At 37.4% G+C, this 26674-nt stretch overlaps 4 protein-coding genes across 4 annotated transcripts; all 4 read left to right on the forward strand.

Moving 5' to 3' along the window:
- The first annotated feature begins 77 nt into the window (after positions 1 to 77).
- LOC122278539 (transcription factor MYB15-like) lies at positions 78 to 647 on the forward strand. Its single transcript, XM_043088720.1, has one exon. The coding sequence runs from the start codon at positions 78 to 80 to the stop codon at positions 645 to 647; it is 570 nt and encodes a 189-aa protein (XP_042944654.1).
- A 9993-nt stretch (positions 648 to 10640) lies between these two features.
- On the forward strand, positions 10641 to 12810 carry LOC122278540 (transcription factor MYB8-like). Its single transcript, XM_043088721.1, has 3 exons — positions 10641 to 10776; positions 11270 to 11399; positions 12261 to 12810. Exons 1-3 carry the CDS (start codon positions 10641 to 10643, stop codon positions 12808 to 12810), a joined length of 816 nt encoding a protein of 271 aa, XP_042944655.1.
- A 4390-nt stretch (positions 12811 to 17200) lies between these two features.
- On the forward strand, positions 17201 to 17914 carry LOC122278541. Its single transcript, XM_043088722.1, has one exon. The coding sequence runs from the start codon at positions 17201 to 17203 to the stop codon at positions 17912 to 17914; it is 714 nt and encodes a 237-aa protein (XP_042944656.1).
- Positions 17915 to 18705: 791 nt separating this feature from the next.
- LOC122278542 lies at positions 18706 to 22004 on the forward strand. Its single transcript, XM_043088723.1, has 3 exons — positions 18706 to 20077; positions 20357 to 21243; positions 21489 to 22004. Exons 1-3 carry the CDS (start codon positions 18706 to 18708, stop codon positions 22002 to 22004), a joined length of 2775 nt encoding a protein of 924 aa, XP_042944657.1.
- The last annotated feature ends 4670 nt before the right edge of the window (positions 22005 to 26674 follow it).

A 26674-nucleotide genomic window follows, 5' to 3' on the forward strand; every position in this document is an offset into this window, starting at 1 on the left:
TTCACTTAAACACGAATGTTGAAAATATTGTGAAGAAAGAAAAATCTGGCTCTTCTAAATTGCAGCAGTACTTGATAATGTCGGCCTTACTGTCTTCAATTTATTTCAGATGGTCTGCAATTGCTGCAAAGCTTCCTGGAATAACCGACAATGAAATAAAAAATTATTGGCACGCCCACCTGAAAAAGCGCAGCAAGAACAATTCGTCATTAACCACTATATCAGAATTGGTGGGAACATCCGAGGACGTTGAATCTAATTACAAGAATGATTCTTCTGGGAATCAAGATCTCCTACTTTGCGATTCCCCAAAAGTGCCAAACATGGATGGCTTTAACGGTATACAGACGTCACCACAAATATATATGTCCGTTAATGATGTGATCTCTTCTTCAAGCAGTACTGATCCTCTAGTTGAAGATGTTATAAACCAATACATGATAGATCAGGACGAGATCAATTTTAGTTCTTCCAACGCATCTGAAATAATCCAAAGTATATGGGAGCAGCCACATTTTTCATTTCAGGACATAGTCATGCCTGAAACAGACCCTGAATTTATGGCTCCAACTACTGCGAGGTGGCACCAAGAGCCCATGTATTCAGATGTTTGCTATGATACTGGCTATGATTTTTGGGTCGATTAATGATCAATGTAAGCAGCAGAAATGCATGTGATCATGTAGTGATAACCATGTCTTTGATCAAGTGTTGTTTTGAGCTATTGGAAGTTGTGAACCTTTTCAAATGGTTAGTTTGTAAAAATAAACATCATGCATTTGACTATCCAAGACATGGTAATTCAAATGTTTCAATTCCCTAGGGAAGTTTCTGGAGTACAATATCAAATGGGGAAAAGATGCAGGCATTTTGGGCACGAGAAGCGCTATTAATATTGGGCAGAAATTTTGTACAAAGATCATCATGGTTAAGCATGCAGCTTGTAAACAAGTACAGCCATGTCCAGCATGCATGCCCATCGAACATATGGCACCCACTAAAGGGACAGAATAGTTAGACACGTCGACTTTGAAATTAAGGGACAGAATAAAGGCCGGGAAATCATTAAGCGAGCACAAGAAAATTTTAAAAATAAAAGAAAATAAGCAGTACTTTTTATAACCTTTAAAATTACATCCTTTCAAATTATTTCAACTTAATTTAATTTGTAATCATTATATATCACATAATGGATTACTATAATTACATACATAAACTTTAAAATTTTTTAAATTCATTGACGAAGGGTTGATATCTTTCACCATGGCTAGTTAGAAGTGAGAAATATTTAGTTTTTTCCTGAGGCCCTCTTGTGGACGGTTATGCCGTTTGCAGTCCCTCAATGGCAACAAATAACAAATGGACACGTAAGCAATCTACATCTAAATCCCATGAACCACATTATAGTGGATAGCAAAATCAAATACGTTAGAAAAATAGAGAACATATTCACTTCGGTATTATCCCTTGCACTCCACCGCACCTCCCCAAATCGTAGCAACCCAGCAAACCTCTCCAGCTCGTCACACCCTTCATCCCGTCATCCTGTCCCAACCCATCGAGCACCCCATCACCTCTCTCTCTCTCTCTCTCTCTCTCTCTCTCTCTCTCTCTCTCTCTCTCTCTCTCTCTATGGGTGTGAGGAACCCACTCCCTCCCTCCATTCGAGCCCCACCCATTCAATGTTTATCTTACAAAAATTGCACTATATTTTATAAATACAAAAATCATAGTTCTACACAAAAATTTTCACACTAAAATTTGAAAGAAATTTGGGGAAGATTTTTTAAACCGATAATCGCAGCTCAATCAAAAAACTTTTTGATAGACTACATGTAAATTTACATTGGGAAGAATATAGAGGAACAACCAGTTTTCCACCTTTGCTCCTGGGATAGAATTGATTTCGTTTATCAAGGCTTCATACACCTAAAAGTAAAAATCTAAGAAAGTTCATGTTCGTCCCTCGTACATGCATCTTTTTGATATTTGGTTTGAATTTTACTACAATTTAAATGGAAAAACAAATCTCAACGATCATGGGCAAAAACTCAGAAGTAGCTTCGAAGATGACTTCTTGATTTCCCTGAATCGTCAAAAGAGTGAAGAAAAAATTCTAAGAACATGCAGCAAAATGAAGAATAAATTGACGAAGTGTTCGTTATTTTTCATTTTTGTATGGGACTCACTTTGTCGCATTTTCAGTGTTTGGATGGAGTGGGTGGGGCTTAGGCTCAAGGGTGCGAGTTGTGACAACAAAGCTTCTCCAGCAAAGTGGAAAATACACGAAGCTCTGAGTAACTGCCCATTATTAACCACGCACTAGCTTTACATCATAAACAAGTACTCTATTTTTCTTTTTTCTTTTTTTCCTTTTTTTTTCTTTTTTCTTTTTAATTTGTCATTGTTTCTAAGTTGAAGCTGGGTCATCTTTTGTACTTCTCACAGTTGGGCTTTCAAATTCTAGGTCATTAAGAACTCGTGAATAAGAACGAAGTCGATCCTTACATGGTTACTGATGATAGAAAATACTGGGGCCTCCAGCATATATATGTATGGCTCAAGAGTTCAGAATGCAACAAATTTATATTATTTATAAATACCTAAGTGAATGGCTACAACAGTTAATAGATTAGTATTATAACTGAGAAAATAATAAAATTAAAGGGAATGTAACACATCAATATAAAATTAATTTAATTAGAAAATGCTAAGATGGCACAATAGATTACAAAGGAAATGCTTCATAAATTATATACCTAATAGATACTAAAGAAAGAGTATATAGTTTAAGATGTTCATTGTAGAGAGCAAGAGAGCTTGAGATCTCCATCTTGTATTGTCAAGCTCCGTACTTGAGACTAAATCCTTTTAACCTGAAACCTACAAAATATAAAACTTAAATGCAATATTCCTCCAAACCAAATACCTCACAAATCATTCCAAAGAAATTTAACTCAACACTACAAAATATTTTCTAAAATTCCACCAATATATTTATGCCACCTAGCACTTATCTCACATTTCTCTTATACTCCTCTCAAGTGTCATCTATTTTAACTATCACAACCATCAAAGTTGTGATGTTCCCAAATTTCGTTGGGGATCGGACAGACATTTGAAGCGTCGAGACATACAACATAAAGTTACATGCCCCCGTTCATGACATATAAGATGCAATGATCCTAACATACATATAACATTATGTAATATTCGCAGCAGATAAATTTTTTTTCTTTAGCAATACTATGCACCAAACTGAAAATATCACAAATACTTAAAATATACTTCATACATAAAGACCCATTGAACAACTAAGATCACGACACTAGTCAAAAATGGCTATGATCCAAAAGAGTACTGGAGATGCAACTCTATAGTACAAGCAAAAATTTAAGTTAACTACTATATTAACATTGACGTTGAACTATTGCTCAGTCGACTATGTCTAGCTGGTTAGCTCCCGATTCTCCTTCCGCTCCTGTAATAAGATCTACCATTCGAGAGAAATGGTAATTGGGACTACCACAGGGAGATTTGATTATAAATCTTAACAACTTAACATAAAATCTCTACACAGGTTAATAATGCATTCATGGCAGTACAAACATGAATTTATAATCACAATTATAAGTAAGCATAGCATAACTTAACCTAAAACATCGCATAACTGACATAACTTAACTAAAACGTGAACTGGACTTGACTTGCTTGACATGAATTTGATTTAAAACTTGACTTAACATAAACTTGGAATATTACTTCTTTAACTGCTTAAACTTAACTTCTTGATATGAACTTGAACTTGAACTGAAATTTAACTTATCATAAACTTGATCTGACTTATTTACTTAACGTGAACTTGGACTTAAATTCTGATAATCAAAATGATTCCGCCAGTCATTTTGTCAGGAATAGTGAACAATCATAATGATTTTGTCTAACATATTCCATTCGATATACTAAGACAATTAGAATGATTCCATCATGAGTATTTTAAAACATGTACCCAGCAATTAGAATGAATTCACCAGAAGTATCTAGTAATACTTTGACAATCAGAATGATTTCATCACGAGTATTTTAAAACACGTACCCTAGCAATCAGAATGATTACACTAGGAGTACCCAGTAATACCATGACAATCAGAATGATTCCATCACGAGTATTTTAAATAAGATACCATAATAATAAGAATGATTACACCAGGAGTATCCGCATAACTGAACTTGAACTGAATTTTGACAATCAAAATGATTTCACCAATAGTAACTCACATGAATTACAAATGGAGATATTCGGACAATCATAATGATAACATCACGAGTATCCTAGACATAACAAACTTGAATATAACTCGAAAGACATGACGTACTTGAGATAGTAACATTTCATAACATGCCATAACATATAATAGACAACATATTTAAGATGACATACTTGCAACAGCGAATATTACATGACTTGACATACATGTAATAGATGGCATACTTAACATGACATACTTGTAATGTATAGCAATACATGATAGAATATCTTGTGTAACACATGAATAACTGGTGACAGACTAAATTCTGAGTAACAGACAAATATGTGATAACTTGACATGGCATATATTATAACGTAAATGCATTCACTGTAGTTTCTTTACTTATCACCTATACACAATAAACTACTAGTAAGTTAAGAGCTAACTTACCTTGATTTCCGTGTTTCTTATGAAAGTTCAAGCGCGATTACGAGAAACTATAATTAGTAATTCTAAAAGTTAAAACTAAATCACAAACTATTTAAAATATGGAAAAATACTAAGTTAAGAGTAAAATTTTCATTTTACTCTCTACATGTGAAGAAATGACAATTTTATCTCTAACTTAAGGATTTTGCATGTTAACTCCAAAAGTCGCCAAAATCATGTAAATTTTATCCTAGACTTAAATATCAATTTAGAAAAATTTAAAAATAATCACAAGTATGAAAACTCCATAAGGCCGAAATTCCCATATGTTATTTCCATTGATTTTTGTTTCTAATTTGCTTTAATCAACCTTTTGATCCATGATTTATAGATGTGATCTTGAAACCAAAACATCACATGATTTAAAAAAGATGTCCTAAAACATATATAAGCTTCTAGTTCAAGATCACATGGTTAAAAATCAACCAAAACATAAATTTAGCCAAGAACATCCACACTTTGGCCTATTCGAATATCTATTTATATAAAATTTCGTATATTTGAAACTAACATCAAATGTATTCAAAATAATATTATAACATGTATATAAGAGGTTTAGGATCCTCCAATAAAATTATCAAAGCCATTGGAAGAGGTTTAAACCACCAAAGATTTAAACTTTCTCAAAACAGAAACTGTTTTTCCTCTTCCAGTTTCTAAGTTTTTAGATCTAAACAAATATCTCATCAAGACCTTTAATCATGCAACAAATCTTCAACCCATAATCATATACACATGTTAACAATACTCCATATAAATTTTGGACCAAGATCTATCCATTAGCTTGGTCAAAAACTCCAAAATATAACATACTCTCTGGTTTATTGCCCAGAATGACCTTTCTAGAGTTTAAATAATATTTGACTTACCAAATTATCTTCAAATGTAACGAATAAGATATTCAATTAAACTAGACTCACAAATAAACAACTTGTATGAAGCATACTTTATGATAAAGCACCTAAAAAAGCTTCGAAATGAGCGTGCAAAAGAACACCTAAAAGCTGTCCTACAGAGTGTTTGGTGTTCTTTCAATGAAAAGTGTAAAGGAAGATAATTTCGTGGGGAGTGGGTTAGAGATTTTTGCACAAGATATGGAAGAGGATGAGTCTGAAGTGAGGCTTGAATGTTAGCCTTTCTTACCCAATAAAATACACAAAAATCAACTCATGATATTTTCTAATGGTGGAGTGTAGACTTAGAAGAGTGAGGTGGCTTTTTGACTTTTCCCTTCTAGAACCTTCTAGGCCCTCTTGAATACATCTGATCAGCCATGTGGGGGAAGAAATTCCTTTGCCAAAATCAATGCAAAGGTGCCCAATTTCGTGGGCCTTAATGGGCCTAAACCGAATGGGCCTCAATTTGGGGTTTTAAGAGGATTCGGATTGTTCTCAAGTCCAAATCTAATTTCTCTTGGTCCAATCAAATATTCAAGGTTAAAAAAGTTGGATAAAGATGTTCATGTGAGAGTAATTTAATCAAATGATTAAACACAATACTAGAAATCGATTCAGTTAGGATTTTGAGGTCAACTTTAGGATTTGGATAAAACCATTTATGATGTTGGTTTCAACCATGTTTTTGGATTCCAACCATATAGGGTTTTACTAGGGTATCAATCTTCTTTGGTTTGGCAGAAAATGATTGGTCGGATGGAATAGAGTTTTTACTTAAGTGGCATGATCTCACATATTTATTCCTTCAAATCTATCAATGTTTCTCATGCCGCCAAGTGTCTAATACTATTCATCATGTGTGGCTAAGATCTTGCCAAGTGTCCAAATAAAACTTCTCTAACTTAATTTGGACATTACATAGTTTGATTTTGAAAACATTGCACTTGGTGTGTTTATCGAGGTTATTATTCACTCCAAAAGAGTGCATGATAAACTTGATACTGAAAAATACTAAATATGCATATGAACCTACAATGAAATTTGTTTATCGAAATTCAATCCAAAGTGCCCCTAAAAATAAATTCATAGTTTCGAACAGGCATTTCGTCCAAAAATATGAAAATGAGTTATTGTACCATAAAATCCTAAATAATCCATTGAGTTTAATGGCATAGACCATAATGCATTCTAATGCTTTTAACTATCTCAAATAATTAAAAACACACTTCTAACACCATAGTGAGTGATAACATGACTAACCATGTGGTTAGACTAAAACCTATACGATTGGTTGATTCGTGAAAACATATGGGGTCTTTACAAGGTTCCAAAAGCCAATATAAATTCCACCATTGAATTTCTAGCGAGTTGTTACAAAAGTCATTTGTGAAAAAAAAGTAAGGGAGATAAAGGGACAAGTCCACCGACTTAGTGAGCAGGAAACCATAGTAGTGTATAAACATGAGTCATTTATAGAATGCAAGATAAAACAAAATATCAAAATAACATAGCAACATTTCTAAACCAATTATTTACAATAATACAATATAGAAATTTTTTTTGACATAGGCATCATTGAACATCATCATAATAGAGTAGATACCATGTTTAACGCCCGTGATAGGATTGTGCAAACCCTAATGGCCAACAAGTAGTGAAAAAATGTGAAATCTCCCCCTTTTAAACTCAACACGTTGAGTGTGCACGCAGAAAAGGCCACATAGAAAAACAACTTTGTCTCCCAAGTGCATGGGTGCACCAGAAATACAAATATTGGTACCAACATAATAACAAATGCCATAGTTTTACAATCGTGGTCAGGTCAGAACAAAAGCAAAAATAGAATGTCATGTCAAAGAGTTTTCAAATGCAACATCATATCAGAGCAAAGTACTAAGTAGATAAATATCATATAATCATAGAAAAGTTTCATACTCATATTCACTCCTTGAGAATCAAGTACCAAAAATGCTCATGTTAACATCAATCATGACAAAAATATTTCTTTTTCTTATTCTGCAACACCCAGCCCAAAGGTTAGACCCCAGACCATTTAAGCTCAACCTGCATAGGGAAAAAAAGGTGCTAAATGTACTGATGTCCATTAGGTTTCGTTCACCCAGTTCTTTTCGTTTCCATCTTTTGTCAAGCACAATCCTTTTTGTTTTTCCCTCCCTATCACTTTCTTTACTCACCATGCCCCCCCCCCCCCCCCAATAACTAATCCCTTCTCCTCTCTTTCTCTCTATGCGTGCCTTATATCTCTCAACGGTTGCGCTCTCTCTCTCTCTCTCTCTCTCTCTCTCTCTCTCTCTCTCTCTCTCTCTCTCTCTCTCTCTCTCTCTCTCCCTTAAATGCCCTATCTCCATCTCTCCAAGCCTCACTCCATCTCTCTTGTTCTTCGATTGGTTTGGTTTTCGCCTCTGCTTCAAGGGTCCTTTTCACTAACAAGTCCCATTGCCTGAGCTTGACACAAGTAAGTTTTCACCCACCCATCTCACGCTCTCTATGTTTTCTATATCTCCCCATGAGCCATTTCCTCATAAATTTTCTCTGTTGCAAATCATCACTTCCCTTCTCCTAATAGTGCATCATCGACGGGCATTAGTAACAGACCTTGAGTTAAGATGCCTACCCAAGGATATAGTCATATTCAAATGGAGACTTGTAGATACAAAATTTCTTCCCTTTATCTACCCATTATCCAATAGTATACAATTCAAATAATAACTGCAGTGAGCTTTATATCAAATAGAGGATTGGGTTGTTACATAAGCCCTATCACTCCATCCTATGCTCTATATATAGAAGAGGAAAATCCACATTCGAGTTAAGTGAATTTGAGCCTCAGATTCATAAAGAGATTATATAAACAATCTGACTTTGGTATTAGAAGCGTTTAATACCATTCAGGCATTCTTTGGATTTTTTGGTGCAGGTTCACTAAGGGTATTCACAAGGGTGTGAAACACGTCCACAACACCTACGATCGATCAATAATTATGACATACTTTTAGAGGTTATAACCTAGTACATGACATCTACTCTCCCCAGTCCCTCTTATTGGAAATACTTCTTTGTCTGTCTCCCAGCTTACAGGTTATAATTCAAAGTTCAAAATAATTGGTCTTCTCAATCTCCCCCATTTCTCAGTCTCCCTCACTTGTTAGTTGATCAATCTCACTCTTCATTCAAAGGTTCGGTTTGACATTATAAAATTTTCATCTCAAATTCAAAATTCTCATCTCATCATTACAACTTTCTCAAATCTTTATACAAAATATAATAAATAATTAAACTTTTTCTTAAAATTTTCAAATCTCAAAACAATAATAATATTAAAATAGAATATTTTAATATTTTATTTTAAAACTCAAAATTCTGATCTCAGTTACCAAACTGAACCTAAAATTATAAACATTCCAGATCACGCTTAATGTTGATATGGCATGTGTGTATATACATATATATATATATATATATTTAAAGAGGTTTTAAGTGTCAACTACTTAAATGTATTGCATATATAGTAAGTGTAATTTGGAATAATAAGATTTAAGATCGATGAAGAACAAAAATATTTTTATTTTTATCTTTCAACTTTTCAACTTATTCTTAGCCGCGTGACACTAATCCTGATGACTGATGAAGAAATTATCTGGACATCATGTATCAATTCCATGATAAAAACATGTCTCTTGCTACGTACGTACTTCATGAATTATTAATCTTGAGTTAATTGTGATAAAGTAATATGTATGTAGGGAGTTGGTATTGCGATGTATAAATTCATGCCTTCCGTTCTTTTATTGCAGTACTAAAATCCCATCAGTTTTTTAGATCAATCGATCAGTGCAAATAGACAGGAAGCATATATAAAAGAAATGTAAATCTTTTATATATATATTTTATATATGTATATATATGTCCTGTCATGTGTGTGTGAATCTTCCATTCACCTAACTGTCCCCACGTACATGCATTAATTGACTAACCAATCAAAGGACGGAGGGTTGAAATTAAACAATCTTATGACATAATTAATAAACTCGAATTAGTTGAGAAAGTTGAGACAGGTCAATTATCGCATCCCTTTTCTTGCATTCATATTGACACTGAATTTTTCCATGGAAACATCTATGTTTGTAAGTCCTTTTAAGGGTGATGCTATAGCTACTATACCAACATTAACTGGCCGGGTACCGAATTGGGTACTGACTGTGTTAATTTAAAAAAAAAAAAATATCATTTGTATTTGTATAATTTTTATTTTAAAATTCAAAAAAATAAATATACAAATGCAAAGAAATAAATAATTGATAGATTTTATTGGAAGAAATTGTAGGGAGGGGTATCATTCATCTTCATCATATTTATTCTTAATTCTAGCCAATTAAGAATATCATATCTCATAATAATGAAGAGAGTTGTTAATTAATTAAACAGTCATTTATGGATGATTTCTTCGTCCTACGATGAAGTACTTTTATTATTAGCCGTTCGATAACTGGTACGTATCTTATATATAAATATATATATATTAATGTTCAACTAGTTTTGGAATATTACCTTAAAATATTTACTAATTTTTCAAGTTAAGGCAATTACTCAAGTAACTTCGGTGCCGTCCAGCTCCATGCACCTTCCCGGCCTTAATATCGTCTTGATGATTGGCTAATACAACAACGCTCTCCATTGGCTTGACGGCCTTATATTGTTTCTCGATCGTTGACGGAATAAAAAACACATATATATATCAACTTGCCCATGTGATCCATCACAAAAATAAAAATAAAGTATTAAGACCTGGCTCCAGGACCTTATAAAATAAGCTTTCTTTTTTATCTTTGGAAACCATTGGCCCAGGAAAAGCTAAAACTTTCAAACACGTTTTTGACTTATCAAACCTATGACACTACGAAGCAGCTAATATTCGTACATATTTATATGGTTTTGAGGCCTCTGCAAGTTGAAATATCTGAGCAGTACGTACTTAGAGATCATGATGACGAATACTTCGGATGGTGAGAAAATGCCCGGGAGATCAAGAGCCTCATGGAGTCCTGAAGAAGACCAGAAGTTGAAAGCCTACATTAAGCGATACGGTATTTGGAATTGGAGTAAGATGGCTGAAGCTGCCGGTAGGAAATTAGCAGATGATCTTAAACGTTTTATATATTGCTATTAGCTTTGTCATTCGGGGTGTCTGCATGCATGCAATACTTGTTTTGGGTGTACGTATATGCGTACGTGTTCAGCCTGTGATCAATATTATATTATACATACTTTGATTAATTAACAAATTTTCTTGCTTTTTCTTTCCCCATATAATTATAACTTGTCTCAAAAATTTAAGTTGATAAAAATAAGTAGATTTTTTGTTGTTTATTCCTCATTATCTTAACACTCTCATTTATTTATGAAACAAGCTTTCTTTTACGTATAAGTATTGGCCCAACATATCTAATATTTAGTTAAACAATTTAAGTGTAGAGTCAAAATTTGAATTCGAAACTTCTCATGTACAGTTTTAAAATTATTACTTATTACTTATTTTAAAATTTTAAATCATTTGATAGAAAGATTTTGTTTTAATTATTTACATTTTTTTCATAACACTTTCTTTTATTTTAGATTTGACCCGATCCGGAAGAAGTTGTAGGCTCCGATGGATGAATTACCTTAGGCCTGACATTAAGCGGGGATGCTTTAGCCATGAAGACCAAGAAACTATACTTAAGTGGCATGAACTGCTGGGAAATCGGTAAGTACATTTCAAATTCTATATATATATAGAAACTATACAGTTTCTTAAATGAACACCTCGCTATATTTTATATATATTTATGTATAACAAAGTTCTTTTCTTTTTTTTCCTTTTTTTTTTTTGGGGTGAGATTTCAATTCAGATGGATGCAGGATACTTAAAAAAATTGGACATGCTATAAGCGAAAATAGCTATATATCTTCCCTCTCTATTTTTCTTCTTTATTTTATTTTTTATAATGTTTTTTGAGCTCAAACGTACAATATTGTTTATTCATATCTAAGGTCATGCGAGTCTTATCAAAAGAATTGACATTCAAAGTCTCATCATGATTGACGCCTCATGCAGTACTACGTACATGTCTAAAGTGCATTATAATTTGAAAAAACAGGGAAGTACGAGGACGGGAGTTAGATAAAATAAGAAAATATAGATTTAATAGCTTGTCAGTTTTGGAGAGAGGTTAAGATTTACTGTAGTTCAATTCTTAAGCTTTTGATGTTTAGCTAGGGCCAATATAGAGGGAAATAATCACGAGATTCTAAATTTTGGACTTTCATTGACAACTACTCTAAATGCAGATTGAACTTGAAGTCTGGTTGGCTTTTAGAATCAGTTTGAAGTTAACAACAATATTTAACTTTTGAATCGAATTAGCATTGCTTAAACTGTCACAATTGACATCAAACGCATAAACTACAACATATATCGCTTCTTGAAGATGGAAAAGCAAAACCTTTCAGATCAGTACTTCAGTTAAACCCGAATGTTGAAGATATTGTAAATAAAAATACCTCGAACTTGTAAACTGCAGCAGTACTTGATAATGTCGGCCTTACTATCTTCAATTTATTTTAGATGGTCTACAATTGCTGCAAAGCTTCCAGGAAGAACTGACAATGAAATAAAAAATTACTGGCACGCCCACCTGAAAAAGCTCAGTAAGAAAAATTCGTCATCAACAACTATATCAGAAATGGTGAAAACGTCCGAGGAAGTTGAAGCTAACAAGAATGATTCTTCTGAGAATCAAGATCTCCTACTTAGCGATTCCCCAAAAGTGCCAAACATGGATGGCATTAAAGGTATCCCGACGTCACCACAAATCTATATGTCCACTAATATTGATGTCTCCTCTTCAAGCAGTACTGATCCTCCAGTTGAAGATGTTAGAAACCAATGCTTGATAGGTCAGGACGAGATCAATTTTAGTTCGTCCAACGCATCTGAAATAATCGGAAGTATATGGGAGCAGCCATATTTTTCATTCCAGGACATATTCATGCCTGAAACAGACCCCAGATTTATGGCTCCAACTACTACGAGGTGCCCCCAAGAGCCAATGTATTCAGATGTTTGCTATGATGCTGACTATGATTTTAGGTCGATTAATGATCAATGTGAGTAGCAGAAATGCATGCGATCATCCACTGATAGTGTCTTTGATCAAGTGTTGTTTTGAGCTAGTGGAAGTTGTGAACCTTATCTTCTAATGGTTAGTTTGAAAATTAGCGGCATCATGCATGCAGCTTGTATTGTAAACGAGTTAGTATAGTGTATTGCATGCATATCTTCTCTATTAAAGCAGTATCAGAAAATATATAAGATCTAATCAAACATACGGCAGCTACTAAAGAGTGTGCTATATAACACCCCAATGGAAGGCTCAAACCACGTAGCTTATACTTCAAAAGAATTAGTCAATGATACAATTAGAGCCTCGTTGCATGGAACTTTATAAAGAGCAAGAACTTCTCCTTCCCAAACAATGTGGGATCCCATACACCACCTACTCTTATCCTTATCATATGGGATATCACATGATATGATCCTTTTGAACTATTGGGGATGGTTTTTGAAATCTATTAGCCATGCTAACAAGATATGACCTAATTTGAGTGCGCTAGGGTTTTTATTTTCAAAGTCAACTTCATGTCTAGCTTTTGGGTATATAGAAGACATTAAAATGTTGTAAAATGAAATCTTTGCCATCTTCTTCGTTATGGTCTTTATATGGAACTAGTTGCCCAGCCACGCATTTTGTGGAAAGACAAATTAAGTTGCCTTTTTTTTTTTTTTTTAACCTTTAAAGTTCTATATCCTTTAGATTTCCATAGTTAACCTTTAAAATTATTAAATTCATGGTTAATTATTTTGGAAAGTAGACATTGAAGGTTGTTTTGTGTACTGATCAAGTACCATTTAAATAAAAATTAGATGAGATGTTATTTCTGACACTCCTCTGTTGCATCAAACATGGCATGAAATTCATTCTGTTCTCAAACAAACACATGGCAAATTCATAATATTATTGTTAAGTGCTGATCATTATCAGTGTCTTCACCATCTCGTCTTTGTTGGGATACTTGAGTCGACCATGTTTATCTTCATCATTCTACCCGTGTAAATCAAAGCCTTTTAGTGAGTATGGTTTCTCAATTACACTAACATGTGTAAAATAAGGTTGAGAAATTGAGTGTGGTAGCTTGAAATTATTGATGACCACTATGTGATTTTATAGACTTGAATTGATATTGGAGATGATAAGTTACAATACAGCTCTAATCCTATATAGTATTTAAATTGTAAATTATAGATAAACATGTGTTGTAACTATGAAGTGTTTAAATTGGAGATTAGAGTTTGAGATTGAGTGGTCTATGTCCTATCAGTTAGTGTAGATGTGTTTGTTGCTGCATACGTGGGTTGTGCTGCAAATAGTAGCTTAACATCCCCCCACAAACTGATGGGAGGTTCATGGATCATTAGTTTGGAGTAGAGAAACAAGAAGCGCACTTGTCAATCCTTTGGAGAATAGATTAGCTAGCTGAGCATTAGTGGAGATGAATCGTAAGCTAATATCTCAATTGAGTACCTTTTCCTTGATAAAGTGGTAATCCACTTTGATGTATTTCGTTTGTGCATGAAAGATAGGATTCATAGCCAAAGAGAGGGCACCGAGGTTGTCACACCATAATACAAGTGCTGATGGAGTAGCATTTGCAACCAGTACAATTTAGCGATAATTGCAGCCATAGAGCGATATTCAGATTTAGCGGAGGACTTGGACACCATTGACTAATTTTTGGCACTCCAAGAGACCAAACAAGGTCCAAGAAAAAATAGCATATCCTGTGGTGGAGCGTTGTGATTAAGCCAGCCCAATCAAAGTCATAAAAGGCATTAAGGTTGAGAGATCCTTTGCTGAAAAAGAGAACATGATGGAGAGATCCTTTGAGATAGTACAACACCCATTTAGCAGTGGAATATGTAAAAACTGACATAGTTGACTTGTCAGTTGACTTACCGCGAAGGAAATCTCAAGCCTTATGAGGGTGCGATATTGAAGGGCACCAACCAACTATCTATAAGAGGTGATATCTGCTAAGGATCTCCCTAGGATTAAGACAGCTTCGCACCAGAAGCAAGAAGAGTGGCACAAGATTTGGCACCTTCCATTTTGAATTAGTGCAACAAATCAAATATGTACTAAGACTAAGAAAGATACATATCAAAAGAGTTTTGTGTGACTTTGAGACCTAAACAATAGTGAAGAGGAGCCATGAAGTCTTTGATAGCAAAGTCTCACTGTGATACCCTACTTTTACATGTATTTTAATTAAATGAGTATTTTAATTTAATTAAAATATTGGTTCTTTTATTTTAAACTTATCGAATTTTAATTAGATTTATTTAGTTGTGAAATTTATTTTGAGGTACTTTCTTAATATTAATTATTATTTTGTATTTAAAATGCTGTTTCATTTAATTTAGTTTATTTTTAGATTTAAAATTTTGTTGTTAGTTTTTACTAGTTATTTATTATGTTTTAGCTAGATATTGTGTTTAGATTATTTTATTCAATTTACAGCTTTTAAAGTTGTTTTTGTTGGATCAGTTTCTGAACTCTAGAGGTGAAGAATGGATCTCACTTCTTTTCCCCATCTTTTCTTTTTTTCTTTTTCTTTTTCTTCTTCCTCTCTCTTTTCCCTTTTTTCTTTCTTTTTTTCCACATTTCCTTCCCATTTCTTCTCTCTCCCGTTCAACGCACTCCCCCTCTCCCTCTTCCGTCAGTTTTTCATTCAGCCCAGAACCACCACTGATCGCCGTCATGCAGTGCACCACCCCTCCCATTTTATTCTCCTTTGGCCAACGAACCTCTCCACCAAAACTCAGCCACATCCGAGCCGCTGTTAAGCCACACGCACCCCTCCAAGCCTCGGCGTTCAAGAGCTCCAATGCTGCCGTCATTCCACCTCTAGCCACCACTTCTTCATCACTTCACCATTGATCTCTTGTCAACCTAAACCACCCATTTCTAGCTCCGATCCATAAACAGAGTAACACAATGAGCCCAACTCCATTTTGGCCTTTTTTCACTTCCACCGCTGTTTTCACAGCCACCCATTGCCAACCCTCACTTCTACTAGCTTCATAAACACCTCTAAGCTATTCCCTATCAATCCAAAACCTTGATTTGTCCCCATTTAAAAGTGGGTATTTTACAACCCACGACTACAGTGTATTTTACACTGTTACGTTGCTTTTTCGCCACCTTTTGCAGCCCATTAATCCTTCAAAAATATTATATAGTGCTGTAAGCATTTTTCAAACTTCCTTTTAGATTTAAATATATTTTAACTTTAACAATAAATTGTGATTGGTTGATTATGCCGAACTGAGTCCGAAAAGTTCAAGGGTCGGATGGATTGGAGGACAAAGTTATTTGTATGTTGGTTGATGTTGAGATTTGTTGGATATTTTCTGTCTTGATGTGTGTATTGCATGGAGCATGTATATTCATGTTTGAAAAGGAAAATTGGATTTTTCGCATAATGGCATACATGTACATGTGTTGAATATTGAAAAATGGATTTTCATGTATAAATAGGTTTTTTGGTGCGTGTGTATCATGACCCCAAGTCGAGATGGGGCATTATCTTGGTGGAGCTCCTCTGATCACTCGGGAGCGCAATATACTGAGTGACGTCCCCTGCGTTGTCGCTAGGCGACAATGGAAGCTGACGGAATGGTAATGCTCTCGTACCTACTCCGTGCCCCTCTGCTGGCCGGGGCTAGAAATTGCTTGGCTACAAACGCATTGGGCATGAAACTAGGAATCGCTTGTGTAGATGTCACATGCGTGGTCATTACTTGCGGTGTGGCATAGGAGTCAGGGTGTGCAGATGGTCCCTAGAAGGGACCATGATGCATGCAGATTAAATTGGATATTGGTTTCAATATTGGATTTTAGGCCATTTTCTGGAAAAATGGTGAGGAAAAGTTTTAAACGAATTATTTTTGGGCCAAATGTGACTTTCGGTGTGAGTTAAAAAAGGAATTATTTTTGGGCGAAATGTGACTTTTGGCGTGAGTTGGAAAGGAAATATTTCTTGAGAAATATTATTTTTGGATCTCATGCATATGGCATCCTGTTCTTGCATATTGTTGAGTTTTAATATATTTGTATCTTGTGGATGTTTGGATTAGTACTTATTTGCTATACTGTTTTTGGTACCGCAGATTTTAATGTAGAGGGCGAGGAGGCTGAGCCCGAGTAGGCGGAGTTGCCAGATGAGGGATTGGGGATCACTCGTGAATTGTGATATATTTCCTCCCTTTGTTTATTGTTTTGATTTGTATCATATTTATGTTGGTTAATTGTAATATTCTGGATAACACGCATATTGAGAGTCTCCTCTCTGGTCTAGACTCTAGTCGAACCCAGAGGTGGTGAATGAAGTGAGTCTCTTGTTGAGACCACCTAAGGCCGATCAGAAAGGAATAGAGGGCTAAGAATGGAAGGTTTAGAGGATATGTGGGGGCACCTTAGCCTCACGGAGGAAGAGGAAGTGATTATCGAGGTTGAGAACGATAGCGAAATAGAGATCCAATGGAAGGGTGAGAGGAGTCTGATCGGAAAGGTATGTTCTGAGCGTTATGTGGGGAAAAAGGTTATTGGAAATACTATGGCTAGGATTTGGAGAATCAGTAAAAGGGCTGTGTTTCAAGAAGTTGAGAGAAACACCTTCGTGGTAACCTTTGCCACACACGCAGATAAGGAAAGAGTCCTCGAAGGCAAACCGTGGCTGTTTGACAATGTATTGTTTATTCTAGTGCCTTATGATGGGGTCATGCAACCAGGGAGGATCGCTTTTGACTATGAAACGTTTTGGATACAGATTCACAACCTGCCTCTAGGTTGTATGTCGATGGAATGGGGGAAACGGATTGGTGACTCAGTAGGGAGATGCATGGAAGTTGACGTGGAGAGTGACGGAGTAGGGTGGGGGAAATGCCTGAGAGTGAAGGTAGCTATGCCGTTGTGCAAAGCCATTGCAAGAGGAAGGTTCATTAATGTCCAGGGAGAGAAAATTTGGATTAATTTTTGCTATGAGAAGTTACCAAAGATATGCTTCACATGTGGATGGATTACACATGGGGAGGATGGATGTGCGACAAAAAAGGATGATAACGGGAGTGAAGGTCCCAAAGGCATGCAGTTTGGGTGATGGCTTCGAGCTGAGAATTCTGGTCTGCGGCGAAGGTCCTCTTTGAGCAATGGTTATTCCGGCAAAGGAGAGTGGAAGAAGGGCCCTGATATGGGTAGTGACAACGGGGATAGGGAGGCAGAGGTCTCCGGAAGCAACATGTCACGTAGGTGGCAGGGACAAGGTTCTGTCAAAGGGCAATACAGACAATGTGCACCCTCTGTAACTAAATTTGAGGCTGCACCAGAAAAGATAATGGATATAGCAGGGGGAGTGGGAAAGGTACTAACGGAACAAAAGGAATGCCACGCGGGGGAATCTGATAGTGGGGACCAGGAGTGTGTGATGGAGACTCCTCTACAGATGCAAAAGAAACAAAAGCATGACGAGGCAACCACAGCAAATGGGCCTGGAGAACCTGAATCTGAAGGTGGGCCTGGTGCATCCGAGAGACTGATACATGAGGATGGTTTGGAAGGACAGAGGAATGAAACCGATGAGAGGCCTTTAGGTGTGCAAATACCCGGCTCCTTTGTAGGCATGCATGAGGTAGAAGTGGTGGAGGCTACGACACTTTCCTTGTGTTTGAAGGAAAAGGGAGTGGGAGGTAGGTGGAAACGTAGATCTCGGGCCCAGCATGGAGACTTCCCTGTTACAAGAAGATCATCTAGCAACAAGAGAAAGGGGGAGGTGAGTGAAGAAACCACATGTTTCCTGATTAAAGCTAGGAAAATAGTAAATGGTGACATACAAGAAAATACGGCTCGATCACAAAAATTGGTGGAGGCTGCTAGTCAGCCCCACCAAGTGTTATGAAAACACTGAGTTGGAATTCCCGTGGGCTTGGGAACCCACGTGGAATTCAAAACCTTCGTGACCTGGTCAGGAAGGAAGATCCCGACATCTTGTTCATTCAGGAAACTAGACTAAGAGTTTCTGAAATGGACAGGTGTAAGCGTAGTTTGGGTTTTGAAAATTGTCTAGCAGTGAGTTGTGAGGGAAGAAGGGGGGGACTGGCTTTATTTTGGAAGTTAGAAGTGGACTTAACCATTTTACAATATTCGAAAAACCATATACATGCTATAATTGCTGAAGAAGAACAAGAGAGTAGAAGGTGGTTTTTAACAGGCATCTATGGCTTCCCTAAGGTGGCTAGCAGACACTTGACATGGACCCTTATGCGATCACTGAAAAATGTTGACAACTTGGGGTGGTTATTAATTGGTGACTTTAATGAAATTATACACCAAGCTGAGAAGTGGGGGGGAGTGGACAGACCAGAATGGCAAATGAAGAACTTCAGAGATGCTATAGATGATTGTGGTATCAAGGACTTGGGGTACCAAGGCTGCCCATACACGTGGTCCAATAGAAGAGAGGAATCTGAGTGCATAAGTGCTCGACTTGACAGGGCCCTAGCTAATGAAGTTTGGTGCTTAAACAACCCTTTGGCAAGTGTGATACATGGTTCAGTAGCCTACTCTGACCATACCCCTTTGTGGGTGGATACGACTAGATATCAAATAAGTAGGAGGGGGCACAGACCTTTCAGATTTGAATCAATGCGGTTAGGAGAGGAAGGCTGCTCTAAACCAATCAAGGAAGCATGGAGGGAAAGGAGCAAAGGAGATGGGATAAAGACTTTGATGCAATGGACTCAAAAGGTGGGGGAGAAACTGAAAGTGTGGAACAAAAAAAGCTTTGGTAATGTAAAAGTCAAACTTGCAGAGGCAAAAGAAAATCTATGTCAGTTACAAAAAAAGGATCCTGTAGGCTTCAACTCTCAAGAAAACATGAGTGTCAGAGAAGAAGTGAATAAATGGTTAGGAAGGGAGGAGGAAATGTGGCATCAGAGATCCAAGGCTTTGTGGATCCAGGCAGGGGACCAAAACTCAAGATACTTTCACTCTAAAGCCTCACATAGGAAAAAGAAGAACACCATAAAAAGGCTACAAGATGAGCAAAACCAATGGAAAGAAGGAAGAGATATGGAAGAGTTAGTGGTTAACTACTTTCAACAGCTGTTCAGTAGCTCAGAGGAGAGGGACCATACTGAATCTGTTGCTAGAGTGGAGAGCAAAGTCACATCTCGAATGAATGAAGAATTGAAGAAACCATTTACTGTAGCAGAAGTCAACTTGGCCCTTTCTCAAATGCATCCAACAAAGGCCCCTGGACCCGATGGTATGCCCCCTCTCTTTTATCAAAAATACTGGAGTACAATAGGCTCTTCAGTGACTGAGGCAGTGCTAGAGTCTTTAAATACTGGTGTGTTCCCTAAAGAGTTAAACCATTCTTTCATTTGTTTAATTCCTAAAAAACAGAATCCCACCAAAGTAGCTGATTTTAGACCTATTAGCTTATGTAATGTTCTTTAAAAGCTCATGTCCAAAGCTATAACAAATAGGTTGAAAGCTTTACTCCCTATGTTAATATCTGCCTCTCAGTCAGCATTTGTACCAGGTAGATTAATTACTGATAATGTGTTAGTGGCCTATGAAATTGTTCACTTTCTAAGACACAAAAGAGGGGGAAAGAAAGGCTATATGTCCATCAAATTAGACATGAGCAAAGCCTACGATCGAGTTGAGTGGGATTTTTTGGAAAGCATCATGGTTCAAATGGGGTTTGAGACCAGCTGGATTAACTTAATTATGTACTGTGTGACCTCAGTTTCTTTCTCTGTCATGTTGAATGGTGTACCAACAGGTTGTATTAAACCTACTCGTGGGTTGAGACAAGGGGACCCTTTGTCCCCTTACCTCTTTCTCCTATGCACTGAGGGTTTAGTCAGTATGTTGAAGCAAGCAGCTTTGAATTCAATGATACCTGGTATACAAATCTGCAGAGGGGCTCCAGCCATAAACCACTTACTCTTTGCTGATGACAGTGTTATCTTCTGTAAAGCTGATGTCCAAACAAATCTCGAGCTACAAAGAATCCTTAAGAGGTATGAACTGGCATCTGGGCAGAAATTGAATATGGATAAGACAAGTATGGTTTTCAGCAGCAATGTAAGTGCTCCCATGCAAGAGGAAATAAGGAACATGTGGGGGGGAAGTGCTATTCAACAGTATGAAAAATACTTGGGTTTGCCTCCAATGATAGGTAGGAAGAAGGCTAATGCTTTCTCGGATATCAAGTCAAGAGTATGGAAGAAACTGCAATGTTGGAAAGAAAAACAACTTTCTCAAGGAGGAAAGGAAATACTACTGAAGGCAGTAGCTTTGGCTATTCCCACCTATGCTATGAGTTGCTTCAAATTGCCAGATTGCCTGTTTAGAGAACTTGAAAGCTTGATGGCCAGATTCTGGTGGGGTAGAACAGAAAACAACAAAAGAATTCATTGGGTGAGTTGGAAGAATTTGTGCAAATCCAAGTATCAAGGGGGGTGGGTTTTAAAGAACTAAAGCTGTTTAACACAGCCCTTCTGGCTAAACAAGGTTGGAGGTTGGTCACACAATCTAAATCCTTGTTGTACCAAGTGTTTAAAGCAAAATATTTCCCAAGAGGGGAGTTCTTAGACTCAAAGCTGGGGCATAACCCTTCCTATGCATGGAGAGGGATTTGGGATACTAGAGTTTTCTTAAAGCAGGGTTGTCAAAGGAGGGTAGGGGATGGAAAAAATATCAGGATTTGGCATGATTACTGGATCCCAGGACACAGAAATGCGTTACATGATCACTCAGTAGGAGAGAGCCAGGACAGGAAAAATGAGACAGTGGATACTCTGATCAATGGGGAAACCAGATGGTGGGATATTTCAAAAGTTCGAGCTCTATTCAATCCAATTATAGCAGAGAAGATACTAAAAATAGTAATATGTCCAGAGGGCTATGAAGACAGATGGATGTGGTCTGAAGAGAGAAGTGGGGAGTTTAGTGTTCGTAGTGCTTATAAGCTGTTACAAAAAGGCCTGTATGATGCAGTAGGGCAGAGTTCAAATAGTAGTAGCTTGAATAGTCTGTGGAAAGCAATCTGGAAGATGAAGTTGCCTTTGAAAATAAGAATTTTTGCATGGAAATTATGCAAGGATTACTTACCAACAGGATTGAACTTAATTAAGAGACATGTTGATATAGATCCTAAGCGTTGTTTATGTGCTGAATAGAATGAGGACTTGAGCCATGCAATTGTTTACTGTCCCTAGCTGATAGAGTTTTGGAAAGGCCAGCTTCCAAAATTGTTTGATATACAGAAACCTCTTCTTTTCATTGACCTAATCAACCATGTGCATAACAAAGGTACTACTGAGGAGTTGCAGTTTTTCTGTCTGATAGCATGGAGCTTCTGGTATAGGAGAAATCGGAAGATACATGATTTGGTTGTTCTACCTATTAAACAAGTTGTGGACCATGCCCTCTCAGTTCAGTCTAGCTTTGTTTCCTGCTCTCAATAGAAAAACCCTGACCATATCAAACTACATGGTCTATGGAGTCCCCCTCCTGAGGGGTTTTTGAAGCTCAATGTCGATGGAGCTCTATTTTTTGATCAAAAGAAAGCAGGAATTGGGGCAGTGCTTCGGGATGGAAAGGGTGAAGTAATACTTGCAGCTAGCAAGATGGAATGCTATATAGAAGAACCAGAAACTATTGAGCTAGTGGCAATCTTAAGGGGGCTTCAATTATGCATACAATCAGGTGTATCAAAGCTGGTGGTGGAGTCAGATTGTAAGCTGCTAGTGGAAATACTGCAACAAGAACCTCAACAGGATGCCTCACAGTTAGGAAATTTAATCTCTGAAGTCAAAAGATTAATGTCTCATTTTGAAATTTGTCTATGTAAACATGTGAGTCGTGTAGGTAACAGGGCTGCTCATAAGCTAGCTAGAATGGCTTGGAATGTGGATGACTTGGTTGTATGGGGGGAATCTGTACCAGAACCTATCGCCCATGTTATTTGGGTGGATAAGGTTTCTTGTAATCCTTGATGCAATATAGTAAAGCCATTTACCATAAAAAAAAAACAAATTGTAATATTCTGATGCACTTGTTTTAAGCGAGTGTGTATTTAAATAAAATCCTGGTACTTAGTGAAAGACTTTTATCACCCGCTACGTTACTTTTTTGTACACATGTTGCATGTACACACACTTGGCACTCAGCGATGGGATGCGTGACCTGTGTTATCATCATCCTGACACCTCGATTTCCACATGTCCATACGTGGGAGTTGGAGGCATCACACTCACTGCAAGGAAGTGATCAAATTGATAATAAGATCCATGTTATTGCCAGTAATAATGATGTCGTCAACATAGATAATTAAGAATATATTAACACCATGTCTATGAATTACAAACAAGTAATCAACATTAGACTCAATAAATCCCAACTGAGATAAAGCATCTGCAAATCGATGGAACCAGGCCCAAGGAGATTGTTTCAAGTCATACAAGGCTTTGTTTAAATGGTAGACATGCTACAGATATTTGGGGTCAACAAACCCAACAAGTTGATCCATAAATACCTCTTCTGTTAAGTGACCATGTAAAAAAGTATTAAAAACATCAAGTTGGCATAATGACCAATTAAAGTGTACTTCAATAGCTAAAATCATGCAGATGGTAAAAGGCTTGATAATGGTACTAAATGTCTTAGTGTTGTCCAAACCATCTTGCTGTTGGAAGCCCTTGGCTACAAGCCTAGCTTTCAGTCTCTCAAGGGAGCAATCAGCATGTTGCTTGACTTTATAGACCCATTTATTTAATTTAATGATATTTATGTTGGGGGGATGAGGACATAAGGTCCAATTATTATTGGATTGTAAGGCCTTAAACTCTTTAGCCATTGCAGCATATCATTCAGGAGATTTCATAGCTTGATGAAAAATGATGATGGGGCAGTTGGCATAGTAAAGGTTTGTAGAGCACATAAAGGATATCTTGTAGATTTGTAGAGATGATAATCTGTGAATGGGTTGGGGTGAGAATGACTTGTTTGGGACATAATAGTCATCGGATGGTCGGGTAGGAAGGGAGGAGGAGAAGGTCTTGAAGATGGTGCAGATGGTGAAGGAAGGGAGAGGTAGTGACATGAACATGATCTAATGGAGTTTACTGAGGTGTTGTAGTAGGTAAATTAGAGAGTGACGTATCTGAAGAAATATCAATGCCATTAAATATGGTATTGAAATATGGTACCTAAATATGTGTAGTTGAAGCTACGATAGATCCCACAGGAGCAGATTGAGTTATGGAGCCACCAAGTAAGGAACAAGCAGATTTGGGAGCAGGAAAGAGTTGTTAGTTAAAGACAACACTTCTGCTGAGATAGACTTTGTGAGTCATAGGGTCTAAACATTGATAACCCCTATGATTAGTACTGTAGCCAACAAAAACAAATTGTATGGAACAAAATTGAAGTTTGTTAGTATTATATGGTCTAAGAATAGGGTAGCAAGCACAACCAAATGTTCTTATAATGGAATAATCTAAAATTTTTGTAGTGAGAATCTAGTAGGGGGATCTATTTTGCAGTAGAGATGTTGGCATACTATTTATAAGATATACTGTAGTATTAAATGATTTAACCCAAAAGGTAGTAGGGAGGTGGGAATGATTGTGATGGCCCGCTTTTACGTATATTTTTACTAAATGGTTGTTTTTAATTTAATTAATATATTGGTTCTTTTATTTTAAATTATTGTATTTTAGGTTGGTTTTTAATTTATTTGATGTGGTGTTTAATTTATTTTAGTCGTTTTATGTTTTAAAATCGTTTTTGGCGGATCAGTTTTTAGATTCTGGAGTGAGGATTGAACCTCATTTCTTTTCTTTTCTCTTTTCTCTTTTTCCCTTTTTCCCCTTTTCCTTTTCCCTTTTCTTTCCTTCTTCTTTCTTTCTTTTTCTTCTTCTTTTTCTCTTCTCCCCGTGCGCACAGCTTCCTTTTCTCCCCTTCCCATTGCCATCCTTTGACCAGCCCAGACTGCCGCCGTGTAGTACACCACCCCCACCAAAATCTTCCCTCCCACCGGTGATCACCCCCACCAATTTTTAGGGTCATCCGACCAGCCGTTAGCCGCCATGCATAGCTGGAAGTCACGGCACCAGCCCTCCTTTCTCTCTCTGTCGCCGGTTGCTTTCTCAGCCTAGAATTGCCGCTCGCTGGTGGCGTGGCCTACATCACCCACCCAGTTTTTTTCCCCTTCCACCGGTGAACATCCCCACCAAGTTTCACCTCCATCCGAGCCAACATTAGCCGCCACGAGCTCCTCCAAGCCGCACGGTTTTTGAGCTTTTTCGGTGCCGTCATTCCACCTCCGGCCACCACCTCTTCACAGTTTCTTCCACTACCTCTTGCCGTCCTAACCCACCCAATTTCAGCCCCGATCCATTGCCGGAGCAGCTCCCATGAGCTTAACTCCGTTCAGCCCCTTTAAGCTCCTCCACCGCCGTTTCCACCGCCACCCACGGCCAAAACTCACTTCCTTTAGCTTCATAAACATCTCAAGACCATTCCCTATCAATTTCCTGTCTTGGTTTGTCCCCGTTCGAAAGTGAGTAATTTATTACCCACGACCACAGTGTAAAATACATTGTTACGTTACTTTTCCTCTGCCTTTTGCAACGCCGCGAGCTTTCAAAAAATACCGTATAGCACTGTAAGTATTTTTCAAACTCTACCTTTAGATTTAAATATATTTTTCCCTTACAATAAATATTTGCTATTGGTTGGTTGATTTCGAACTGGGTCCGAGGAGTTCGGGGGTCGGATGGATTAAAAACAGAGTTGCTTGATTTGTTGATTTGTGGTTGGTTGGTTGGTTTGTGCCTTGTGGTTGCATTTTACATGGTGCATGCACGTGCATTTTATTTAAATTGAGAGAATCATATTTTGTTGACCTAAATGGAATTTCGGGTGCCTGTGTCTCACGAGCCCAAGCCGGGATGAGTTATTATCTCGGTGGAGCTCCTCTAGTCGCTCGGGAGTGGATAATACTGAGTGACATCCCCTGGGTTGTCGCAGGGCGACGACCGGATCGCACGATACGGTAATGCTGTCCTGTCGACTCCGTGGTCCCTAGAGTGGCAGGGACTAAAGGATGGCCTGGCCAGGGACGCGCTGGGTGCGAGTACTGGGCATCACTCGTTTAGGTGTCACACGTGTAGATGTTACCTGCGGTGTGGCATAGAGCCAGAGTGTGCGGATGATCCCTAGGGGAGATCATGGTGCATGCATAATTGGATCGTTTTTATGGTTTTGTTTACGGGCCATTTTCTGGGAAAATGACGAGGTTTGGTTTGAGGCTATGTGATCCATTTTTTGGGAAAATGGTGGTTTGGGCCATTATCAGGAATAATGGCGAGGCTTGATTTTAAATGATATGTTTTTGGGCCAAATGGAATTTTTGGCATGCGTGGAACAATATGATTTTACGGGTCATGTGCATTGGCTTTTTTTTCATGCTTATTGTTTGAGTTTTATATGTTTTTATCTAGTGGTGTTTGGTTTTTACTTACCTGCGGCAACTTTTTTGGTTCCGTAGATTTTGGTGCAGAGTTCGAGGAAGAGGAGGAGGCTGAGCCCAAGGATGCGGCTCCGCCGGAGTTCTGAGTTGGAGTTTATGCTTTGTCATTGGATTTGAACTATATTTGTAGTTTGTAATATTTTATTATGTATATTTTGAACAGCTTTCTATTAAGCTAAAAAAAATTCTGGTACTTAGTTATATGACTTTGCTATCCGCTACGTGTTTTTTCGTGCACATTTGTTGCTTAAACACACACTTGGCACTCGTCGATAGGGCGGTGACCCGTGATGTCATCATCCGGATCTCTCG

This window comes from Carya illinoinensis, chromosome 10 (genome assembly GCF_018687715.1).
Source record: "Carya illinoinensis cultivar Pawnee chromosome 10, C.illinoinensisPawnee_v1, whole genome shotgun sequence".
In the NCBI taxonomy this organism is placed as follows: Eukaryota; Viridiplantae; Streptophyta; class Magnoliopsida; order Fagales; family Juglandaceae; genus Carya; species Carya illinoinensis.